Below are 12,095 nucleotides of genomic sequence, written 5' to 3'. Positions count from 1 at the left end.
CCTACTGACGACATCTATCACGTGAACTGTGGACTCTTGACATCTACGTGAGTAATAAGTGAAAACAGAATGTTCTTACGTCAAACATTCTAAATGTAAACAACGTGCAATTAGGACATTGTACCCTTTCAAGAAGCTTTTATGGTGAATAAAGGTTAAATGAGATGATGTCCTTTATTCATCTCCTGTTTGGTCAGTAAATGAGGCATGACTCATTTATACTGCTAAAGACTGAAAAACATAAGAATGAAACACAATGGTATAAATAGTTGTCTGAGTGTATTTTCTTTTTCTTTAAGTCACAATATTTCTCATTGTGGTGCTAAAGCAAAGCAACAGAAGATAGACAAGCCATCATACAGTAATAGTGTTACTGTACAATGATTTGGTAATTTTGAAATATTACTGAGGTTGGCAACAAAAACAACCTGTAATAAATATGGAATATGATTTTTAAGATGAAAAATGCATTCAAATACCGTGTCAGCTTTTCTAAAACACTGCAAAATACCAGGACACACATTTTGTAAAAAATACAAAGTTGAAAAGCATTTTATCCATCTGAGGAAAACCTAACCGAGTGCAGTTCATAACTCAGCCGTTTTCTGTTCCCAAAAAAACAAAGGACAGAAGGAAAAGACGACATCCATTGAGCTTGAACCATATTGTACAGATATATTTACATGTTTGGTAAGAGAAACAGTACAAAAAATCAACTTGAGGAAAGTCCTCTATTGTTGGGCAGGTGATATCTTGTCAAAGATGCTAGTCTAGAGCGATGATGTCTTCATCATCATCAGCCGGCTGCTGGTCGAGGCGTTTACGCTTAGACGTAGCATCGTCTGTTTCAGCATCATGATGCTTCCTCTTGCGGTTACTAGACTCCGGGGAAGTTTCCATGGTGCTCGAGGACGGTTCTTCGTCTGAGTCTACGATGAGGATGTCATCATCCTCTGCAGCTGCTGCAAACACACAAATAGTGTATTCATAAACAGCAATGATGAAATAAAAATTCTGTCACTGCAATGCTGGATTATTTTCTTTCGCCCGTGAAACACAGATGCTGTTCAGCAGAACTGAAGCTATAAACTGTAAAACTGGATTTTTTTAATGCAAAAGTCCAAAATGACAAAGCAAGTATGAGTACTGTGTGCTATTTTACAAGTTTTTAGGAGAAATGTGATAGTTTTGCACGAGGAACCATTGAAAATGCAGGTTTGGAATGATATTTTTCATTTTCAAGTGAACTATTCCCTTTAAAAAGCTGATGTTTTGCCAAAGGTTTGCAGGCAATCAATGTTGTTCTTACCTTTAGATGAGGTAGAAGGCTGGGCAGAATCTTTGTTACCGTTGGCAATGTTTTTCCCTTCTTCCGGGGCACTGGGAGTTGGCGCCTTATCCGGGGCGTCACCCACTACTTCAAACTCAACATCCTTTTCCAACTCCTCGCTACAATACATGTAAGAATAATTTTAATGTTCAAGAAAGAGCAAAGTAGTAAATGCTTAGCTAAATTAACACACCAACCTGTGAATGACATTGACCAGAAGTGTGTAATCCTGTAGGAAATCGTCTGCTTGAAGACGGCTCCCATTTCGAATCCCAAAGTCGGACAAAAACTTGTTATTGTTTGCTATAGAGAAACAGAGACACCAAAACATTAAAGCAAAGCTCAGATTTTGTTATGGTAGAGAAAGATGCCCTCTAGAGGCAGACTTAATTCACACCTTCTGTCTCTCCTTCCTCCGAGGAGATGAGGATTGTTCCCTTTCCATCCTCAATTTGCACATCTGGTGCTACCATGCCAAACTTCTCCTTCAGTATCTGAAAAAGCCCCACCGTGATATAAATAAGAACTTTCCAATCCAAACTTTAACCTCTCATGGAGGTCACACAAAGATCAGCATCTAAAACAAAGCTTGAGCATTGAAAAACTTGTCAGTACCTTGTCCTGAAGAGCTTGCACAATGGTTTTGTGCACATTAAGTTTGACTGTGACCTCAGGTTTGCTAGTACACACGTAACAGTTGGGATTGGGAGGATCCAGCGCACACGGTACGAGAAGCTTTTTCCTGGGGTTCGGCTGCTTGTTCAGAAAGATCTAAAGAGAAACAGTAATTAAAACCATAACTCCCAACTAAAACACTTGACAAAACTTTCAAAACAGGAAAAGGTCAAAATGTTCTTCACAACTGTAGAGATGTTATCAAATTAAACCAAGTGAGAAAAAGGAATATAAAGATCTGTTAGATAACACAGGATATGATGCAATTCAGATGTCAAATTTCTGATCATAATCTTTGAAATGAACAACCGCAAGCTCACCGTACGACACTGTTCGAAGTCTGAGTTGAGAATTTTGAGTCCCTCCAGAACAATGAGACCGGCAATGACAGCATTAGTGGTGGCTATTGCTGGAATGATGTTTCCTGCCATGGCTAAAAAGACGACATGGTTTAAAGTCACATTGAATTCAGAACCAACTTTTCATTGAAACATCATTCTGAAGCATGTTGTTTATTTGTTTCATAGCCAAAGAGTCTGGGTCTCTTGAGTTATATAAGGCCATAATGCATCTATTTAAAATTGAGTTCTTGGTAAAGAAAGCATTACAACAACTTTATAAAGCCAATAAGGGACAACAACAAAAAAACAGTTTTGTCTCACTCTAAAAGCAACAAATGGCGCTTTTCTACTGCGTGGTATGACTCAGCTTGCTTTACTTGGGCTCAGTTTGCTTTTCCACTGCAGTTTAGTACCGCTTCAAAGTGGGTGGGATTATAGTGTGGGCCGCCACCTCGTCTACTGACCAAGATACAGCCATTTCTTTTTTTCCAAGTTGCGTGTGACGGTCTCTCTTACCAATCAGTGAACTGCAGTGTCACGTTTTAGTATCGGTAGAGCTCGTTTGAAAACCTCAATGAAGGTGTTACTAAAAAAAAGTACCAGGTACTAGGTACAGTACACAGTGGAAAATCCCCCATAAGTGTGCCGTACCATGCAGTGGAAAAGTGCCAAAATATTGTTATTAAACAACAACTAAAAAGAATTTCAAATAATGTAAGACAATCACAGTGGCCACACAGCCTTGAAATCACTTACATTTGACATCAAAGCGGCTTTTCATGTTCATGCTGAAGACGTTCATTCGCAAGTTTGAAGCTGCTGTTACGAAGTCCATGGCTGGAGGATCATCCTGAAAATAGCACCACAAATGTAAATTCATGCTGAACAATCTTTAATAATCAGAAATTAAAACTGCATTTCTTTTATTTCGATTAAATATATAGAAATTGACAGATAGCGATGATATTTTTTTCATATAATTCAACACTTTTGCTTGTTAAAAAAATATCTGCATCATTACTCCAGTCTTCAGTGTCACATGATCCTTCAGAAATCATTTAAATAAGCTTATTTTTGCTGCACTAGAAACATTTCTTATGATCAATGTTAAAATCAGTTGTGGAGCTTAATATTTCTGTAGAAACCAAAACCAGTTTGAATTAATTCTGCTGGACGCTCACATTGAGTGACCACTGAGTGTATTGGTTGTTCTCTAGTTTGAACCCGTTCACATAACTATAACTTTTGGACAATTCAAGCCATTTTGTGGAAACTCACCTTGTCCCAGACTAGCTCCGCACCCTCACCCTTCTCTCTCAGCTGAGATCGGAGAGTTTCTACACTGCGTTGGAAGAGCTGAGCGTAACCCAGAACACCCAACACCTGCTGGTCCTTCAGACCTGTGCCACAGGCCTCCTCCTGAGAACATGCTTTTACACACACCATACAGCCTCATTAAACACAATTTTACATTTTAAATACAATTACATACAGTACCAGTCAAAAGTTTGGAAACGTTACTATTTTTAATGTTTTTGAAAGAAGTCTCTTATGCTCATCAAGCCTGCAGTTAAAAAACAAAACAAAAAAACAGTAATATTATGAAATATTATTACAATTTAAAATAATGGTTCTCTTTTTTAATATACTTTAAAATGTAATTTATTTTTGTGATGCAAAGCTGAATTTTCATCAGCAAGTACTCCAGTCTTTGGTGTCTAATGATCCTTCAGCAATCATTCTAATATGCTGATTTATGATCAATGTTGGAAACAGTTGTGCTGCTTAATATTTTTTTTATAACCTGAGATACTTTTTTCAGGATTATTTGATGAATAAAAAGTTAAAAAGAACTGTATATTTAGAATAGAAATCTTTTGCAACAATATACACTACCGTTCAAAAGTTTGGGAACAATAACTTTTTTTTTTTTAAAGAAATTAGTACTTTAATTCAACAAGGATGCGTTAAATTGATAAAAGGTGATGGTAACGATTTATATTGTTAGAAATGTTTTTATTTTGAATAAATGCTGTTTTAATGAATAAATGCTGTTAACGTTTTACTCAATGAATCCTGAAAAAAGTATTCCAAAAAAATATATTAAACAACGGTTTCCATCATTGATAATAAATGAGTATCAAATCATCATATTAGAATGATTTCTGAAGGATCATAAGACACCAAAGACTGGAGTACTTGCTGATGAAAATTCAGCTTTGCATCACAAAAATAAATTACATTTTAAAATATATTAAAAAAGAGAACCATTATTTTAAATTGTAATAATATTTCATAATATTACTGTTTGTTTTTGTTTTTTTAACTGCAGGCTTGATGAGCATAAGAGACTTCTTTCAAAAACATTAAAAATAGTAATGTTTCCAAAATTTTGACTGGTACTGTATATTTGTTTCCATAACTAGATTAAACTAGTCAACAGACTCACCATGCTGCTGGATTTCCACCCAGTCTAGAGGTAATGGGGCTTTCCTCTTTTTCCACAACTTATCCATGGTCAACAGATACATAATGTCATCTTTAAAAAGCTGAAAGGAAGCACAAGATCACTTTTAGACCGCTTCTAAAAGAACGGACTGGATAATGATGTAATGTCAGTAGGGGTGTGACGATACATCGTAATATCGAGATATAAAAAAATCCAATGACATGTATCTTTGCTGTAAACAATATGATTTGCGATACTAGTTAGTTTTATCCAAGACTTAGTTTACTGTAAAAAATGTAAATTCTGTCATGTACTCACCTTCATGCCGTTTCTAACATATAAGATTTTCGTTCATCTTCTAAACACAAATTAAGATTTCTGTCCCTCAATTTAAAGTCAATTCCCCTAAAAAAGTGCATACATTATTTATATCTGTGAAAGTATTCGGGATGGGCATTTCAAGCAAAAATAATATTCGATGATTCGATTTTGACCACTTCATTAAATTTCATTGTGTAGAAAGCCTTTCTTTAAAGTGAATTTCATTTTGTATAAATTGTATCTTAATTTTAATCAATGTTTCATCAATCAAATGTCTTGATTTACTAAATAAGAAGCAAATATGGCAGACAATATAAAATAATTAAAATGTCTCCTTGCTATATCTGACACATTCATAATCATTACTTTAACTGGTTCTTTGTGGCAAGCTTTATGCACGCAGTTGAGTGCGGAATAGGCTACATATATATTACTTAACCGCTCATTATTTAGTATTCTCTCCAAAATATATTTAAGTAATTAAATTAATTTAAATATGCGATAAGTTGACTAATGGCGTAAATGAACAACTACAAGTCGACTAGAAAAAAACTTTAGTCGGGGGCAGCCTCTTATTTCACATATTTTCAAACTAGCAAGTCACAGTTGATTGACAATTTAGATGCGTTATTGGCAGCGTCAACCTCTGGTTATGAACGCGTCACCACCGAAAACGGTGCGATTTTTGTCTTAAAAAAATCCCCATATCTATTCGATATTCTATAATTAAACAACTTACCGAATATTCAAAAATCATGACTCATCCCTAGCAAGTGTGTGTGTCTAACATAATTCTTTTAATTCATAAGGCTTTTCAGGTTCAGGTTTTTTTATTCTGGTGTCACCACTGCCCTATGCATGCAGGACAAACTCCAAGTTTATACCAAATTTAGCATTTTAAATCAACAGTACATTTTTTGTAACTTGTTACCATATGTCTTAGAAGTAATAACCCTCTTCTTTATTTTGGCTTAAAGTATCGCAATAGTATTGTATCGTAATAGTATTGTATCGTGAGTTCAGTATCGTATCATGACAAGTGTATTGTTACACCCCTAAACGCCAAGCTTGCAAAAGAGCTTGCACCTTGTTGAAGAGTTTGACGGGATCGTAGCCTGTTGAGCGAGCCCACTCTTTAGTGGACACCCGCTTGATGTCTCCGTCCTGATCTGAGGCTGTAGCACGGGCTGCTGCATCTGCGAGGTTCCCTGTGGTTGATAAACAATGCACAAGCATATTTTCATCAAACGGTCCCAATAAAAACGACAGCATGTTGAGAATTAGTTAACTTGCAGTACATACTCGACAGAACAAGTTTCCATAAATAAATATGTAGGTGGTTTCTGGATTCGATACACCAGATCGTACATAATTTTTTGTTCAAGTATATAAAAAGCACCCTACCACACAAATAATCTCCATTGTAGTAGTAAATAAGTAAATGTGCGGCTACTCACAAGCAGCCTCAGGGTCAGCCGTGTCGGGCGATACTTCCTGATCCGCATCCTCTTCGCCAAAAAGCTGACTATGGAAGCAATTCAATATGACATGTAAGCTTAGGGCAATTTAATTAGCTCTCAAAACTAGGGCTGGGTACCGAGTTCGATACTTTTTAGGTACCGACCGAATTGCCTCGATACTATCGAGTATCGAAAAATGACATGTTTTTCGGTACCAGATTTCGATATCTAAGGGGTGAATTCGTCAACGTCAGTGCTCAAACAAATACATATGAAATGCACAACGACACACCTAAAGTCGCTCACGCACATACACGCAAACTCTACACACACACGAGACGCGCGGAACTCTCCGCGCACACACAAACTCTCCACGCACATACTCATATGAGACGCAGGCACACACACACAAACTCGCGCACATACTCAATGAGACGCGACCACACACACACAAACTCTCCGCGCACATGCTCATATGAGACGCGAGCACACACACACACACACACAATACCCTAAAGATGTGGAAAAGTCGATCAAAAGTGTGGCTACATTTCTCCAGGCGCGATGCAGTATTTGCGGTAAAATAATTGCTGCAAAGGCCGGTACCACGACAAATATGATGAAGCCCTTGACAGTGCACGGAGTAAACATAATAGCAGAAAGTTACTCCGTCTTGGACAGGTAAATGAAGAGATAACTTGTTGATCACTCTGACAGTGTTTATATTGCAATAATGACCTACTGAATGTACACTGCCGTTTAAAAATGTGTTGGTTAGTCAGAATTTGTTTTTCAGTAAGGATGCATTAAAGTGATCAAAAGTGACCTTAAAGGTATAGCGGAGGATCTTTCCAAATTTTAGATAAGACCCACCCTCTCCACTTTTTGAAAAGTTTGATTGATTCACCAGAATGATTGACAATTAGGAGGACCAATAGTATAGGTTACCCACCAGGAAGTAAAACATCCTCCGCTATACCTTTAAAACATGTGTAATGTTACAAAAGATTTCGTTTCAAATAAATGCTGTTCTTTTGAAATTATTCATCAAAGAATCATGAAAAAATGTATCATAGTTTCCAAAATATTATTTTGTTAATTATTATTAATTATTTTAATATTATTAGTTTTCATATTTCTGAAGGATCATGTGACACTGAAGTAATGATTTTGAAAATTGAGCTTTGACATCACACGAATAAATTACATTTTGAAATATATTCAAATAAGATTTTAAATTGTAATACTATTTCACAATATTACAAGTTTTACTGTATTTTTTATCAAACAAATTCAGCTTTGGTGAGCATGAGCTCTTTATAAAAAAAATGTGTTCCTTTGTGCACTGGCTAAGGAGCATGAGTCGAACTGAAAAAATAAAACCAAAGTTTTTCTGAGGTAATTTGTTATGTAATCTTGTTAAAATGGATTTCATAAAATTGGTATCGTTCAGGAACCGGTATCGAAATCAAGGTATCGGTATCAGTATCGAAATTTTTTTAACGATACCCAGCCCTACTCAAAACCAAGATAATCCACCCACAACACCCACTTCACATGACAAAAATATCACCAGCTACACAAAAACTCAAAGGTTTTCCACCACAACCAGCCAAAAAAAGGTTTGGTTTGAAAGAAAAACTATAGCAGAAATATATTAACATTGTACAGTACAATGTACTTCTCAAAGTACTAATAATACTAATAAAAAATTAAAGAATATCACACAATATTTCATCCATATTTTAATTTAAACTGTAAACAACTGTTGTGCAGTGCTGTTTACCAAACAATTAAAATCATTTAAAAGATTAATGTGGCAAAGTATTACACATTAATTTGATTTCCATCATTTTTGATAATAAATTTGTATTAAATTATAAAACAAAGAATATAGAAAAATTATTTTTGGGAAAAAACAAAACATTTCACTATTATTATTATTATAATAAAAATGTTAAGGCATTATAAAATTGTTTTAAAGTAAAAAACAATTATGAAGTCAGTTGATTAGAAATCCTTTTTAATTACCGGTATTAAAACTTAACACTAAAAACAGAATAGAAAAAAACAGAATGGAAAACATGGAATTTAAAAAAAAAAAATTATAAAAAAAAAAAAAAAACTGATTTCATAGGACCCTAGATTAGGAACTACATCAGTTTAGTCACTGAGATGAGACGGGACAGATGTTATCGTAGAGAACTTACTTGAAGAGATATTTGGCCCACACAATGCAGTGAATGGGTTCAGAGGGCGTGTTACGAATGGTGCAACCTGGGAAGGTTTTCTGTGTAGGTTTAGGCTGGCACTCGTAGCATTCCGTCTGACCCTGCAGTTTGGAAATTTACAAAATATGAATGCCAAGAGCACACTGAAATGAATATTGAAAAAAGTTGATTTAATAGAAGAGCCTTGCCTTCTTGATAACTGTGACTTGTCCCAGATAGCCAGCCGTGCCGCTCTCGATGAGGGGAATGTCAGCAGCCAAACACATTCTGTTGACGTGATTCCTGGCCGCTACAAGGACGACAGAAAGACACATTTTAGGGTGTACTCACACTAGCCAGTTTGAACCGTGCCCGAGTGCGTTTGACCACCAAAGCGCGGTTCGTTTGACTAGTGTGAGTGCTCCGAACCGTGCCCGGGCGCGGCTCGATTAGCCGGCCCTGGCCCGCTTGGAAGAGGTGGGCCAGAGCACGGTTCAGTTGGACTCGGGCGCGGTTCGCATGCAGTGTGAGCGCTAACCGTGCTGGACTCCATTGTGTTCAGTGAGAGCGCCGCTCTTCCTGTTTATCCCGAAACCGTCGCACCATAATGAAGTAAGCGTGCTCCGGCACGAATGCTGAAACCCTATGTGAGTGCAGGCCAGAGGGGGAGTGGGGAGGGGGGACAATCGTACTCGGGCCCGGTTCATGGCAACCGTGCCTAGTGTGAGTACACCCTAAGATGGAATTAAGATAGTGTACCTTCAGATTTGCTGAATAAATCATACCTCTGTTGTCCAAAGCGTTCATGACAAGTTGGAAATTCCTGAAGAATTCCACATTGTAGTCTGGGCTGCAAGGAGCAAAGACAACAACCATGGAGATCAAACTTTTTGGACAAAGAATTAGAGTTTGATATAGTAACTAGAGACAAGTCTTTATCTTGGCAATAACGTAACTGGACTCACTTCATGATGCTGTCATGGTAGGCAGTGATGTTCGCAGATGGGCAAAACCGAAGCACGCTCTCCTTGGCAACCTGAAACACACCAAGTCGTCAATGTCTGGTGGATATTTCTAAATCACACACGAGTTAAAGTCAGTTTTTCCATTTACCTGAGCTTTGGACTTCCCAACATGTTTCTTCTGAAACAGGAACTGTCTGTTGAGGTTGCTGACATCAATGGTGTCCAGGTCAATCTGCAAAGAAAAGAAGAAAAAAAACCACAACAGAACAAATTGTTAGTGAAAACCCTGATATCACCATGAACCCACCAAGCATTTTAAAGACACCCTAACAGTTGTCAGGTTGTGTTCCATTGTAACACTGCCTAAACAAAATTATGTACAATTACATGAATAAATAAAACACTGAAATCCTTCTTTCAGGAAATACACAAGGTCAAATATGTCTCTGCTTTTTAGCACTTTGTGCTTGTTACCATTTGTCAGTAGGAAACTTTCTTTAATAATCAACCCTGTTACCATGATTTTGTACAGTAACGTTAAACAACTAATTATTGATAACTGAAAATTAAAATAATTCCATCTAATAAACACGCTTATGTTTCATAAGCTTGTGTACAATATGAATAATGGCTGAATAAACTACAAAACAATCAATCCTGCTACCATCAACCCAGTTACTTAGAAGAGACATAGAGGTTATATATCATAACATAAATTACATTTAGAGATGGCAAGAAGCTGTTTATTAACACTAAAACATTCTTCGTCGGATATCATGTATAAATGTTATATATCAGATTTTATGTTTAAAGAAAATTGCATTTTAAAATATATTTTTTTAATAGAAAAAGCACCTTTTTGCGTGATGACCCGGGGAAACTGTGGTAATTTAGCGTAAAGTATGGCCACAATGGTCAATGTTTTCAAGGGATGTTTTACGTCACAGAGCATGGCGGCAAAGAAAAAAAAATCTGTTCTCTATGTTTACGATGAGACGAACAGCATTACTCTATTAAAACGCTTAATGCAACGTGTAATACATTGTTATATACAGTCCGTGAGTCTCATTTTCATTGTAGATTATTATAAATGTGGGTCGGTGATAATGGGGCCTGATTCATGCAGCACAAAGAGAGTCCGCCTTCCTCCAACTTACCACTTCAATATTCTTAAAGCCGGTGAGCACTAAGTTTTTCAGCAGCTCGCAACCGATACCTCCCGCCCCGACCACCAACACCCGGCATGAGGAGAGGGAGTCGGCGAGCTCTTTACGGAGAGGTCCCACCAGTTGTGCCATTGTCGGCTCGGCGTTTCGGTGGCGCGGACAAGCAGCAGTTTGATCCTGCGGGGAGGGAAGAGACGCGCGGTGAGTGCGCATGCGCAGAGGTTACAGCGAGCTGCAAAAAAGCGCAGGAGGTTTTACTGGCGACCTCTGCTGGTGCGGCTGAGCTACATTGAATTTCTTGTTAAGTAGAGACACAGTACACTCAAAAGAGTTGTGCAACTACTAAGATATTCAGTGAGATATTCATTCTGCCTCAGCATCACGTCTTCGTTTTGAGTCCGACCTGAGGACACTGTCCACGTCACAGGCGTGGAAAACCCTATAGTGTGCCAGATGCAGCCTTGACAACACTGTCCACACCTTGCTCTTTCTCGTCCTCACCCTCTTCTTCCTCGTCAACCACCTCTTACACATACTCTTCCTCCTCTCCCTCTCAGATCGTTTCCATCTATGTTCATATCAACATTCAATGCACCTGTGTGCTCTGAACAGGCTTAATTTGGTACAGTTGGTTTGATCACATCATCAGAAATAGGCCTAAGTGTGAACAATTTTGAGTCGTTGTGTGTAAATTATGACAATGGTGCTTTAGTTGTTTAACTTTTGCCTGTGTTTAGCGTTTTGCAACACAAGTGCATCACAGTGCAAAATGTGTTTTAATGGGTGAGAATGTGTTTAGGGTTTTGCAAAAAAAAAGAAGAAGAAAGAGTGCATGAGATTTACATTTACATTTAGTCATTTAGCAGACGCCTTTGTCCAAAGCGACTTACAAATTAGGACAAAATTCAGCGAGTCATCATAAAGAGATTTGCAAATGGTGCCTTCTTCTTCTTCTTCTTCTTCTTCTTCTTCTTCTATCTTTTAATGGCGGTTGGCAAACAACTTTTAAGTGTGCATTACCACCACCTTCTGATATGGAGTGTTGATCACATTAACCTTTTCTCACTACCCTTTATAGAACTAGTGTCCTGGCCACATTCCACCCATTGGCCCTTACCAATCATGGCCTCCTAATAATCCCCTTACATTGAATTGGCTCTATCACTCTCTCTCCTCTC

At 37.5% G+C, this 12,095-nt stretch overlaps 1 protein-coding gene across 2 annotated transcripts; it reads right to left on the bottom strand.

The window, feature by feature from the left end:
• Positions 1 to 262: 262 nt before the first annotated feature.
• Positions 263 to 11,117, bottom strand: uba2 (ubiquitin-like modifier activating enzyme 2). Of its 2 annotated transcripts, none has more exons than XM_082160194.1 (17): positions 10,909 to 11,117; positions 9,900 to 9,983; positions 9,752 to 9,822; positions 9,572 to 9,636; positions 8,996 to 9,096; positions 8,787 to 8,908; positions 6,574 to 6,641; positions 6,203 to 6,324; positions 4,796 to 4,895; positions 3,625 to 3,776; positions 3,103 to 3,196; positions 2,326 to 2,438; positions 1,946 to 2,101; positions 1,728 to 1,824; positions 1,528 to 1,633; positions 1,310 to 1,449; positions 263 to 962 (listed from the first exon to the last, which is right to left on the bottom strand). In XM_082160194.1, exons 1-17 carry the CDS (start codon positions 11,047 to 11,049, stop codon positions 766 to 768), a joined length of 1,929 nt encoding a protein of 642 aa, XP_082016320.1. In that variant the 5' UTR covers positions 11,050 to 11,117; the 3' UTR covers positions 263 to 765. The 2 variants fall into 2 exon arrangements, with proteins under 2 accessions (XP_082016320.1, XP_082016321.1); XM_082160195.1 differs by having other exon boundaries at positions 263 to 959.
• Between the last annotated feature and the right edge of the window lie 978 nt (positions 11,118 to 12,095).

This window comes from Leuciscus leuciscus (genome assembly GCF_965113295.1).
Source record: "Leuciscus leuciscus genome assembly, chromosome: 25".
Classification (NCBI taxonomy): domain Eukaryota; kingdom Metazoa; phylum Chordata; class Actinopteri; order Cypriniformes; family Leuciscidae; genus Leuciscus; species Leuciscus leuciscus.
The sequence above is the reverse complement of the archived record's forward strand: the minus strand, read 5'-3'. Positions and strand labels throughout refer to the sequence as shown.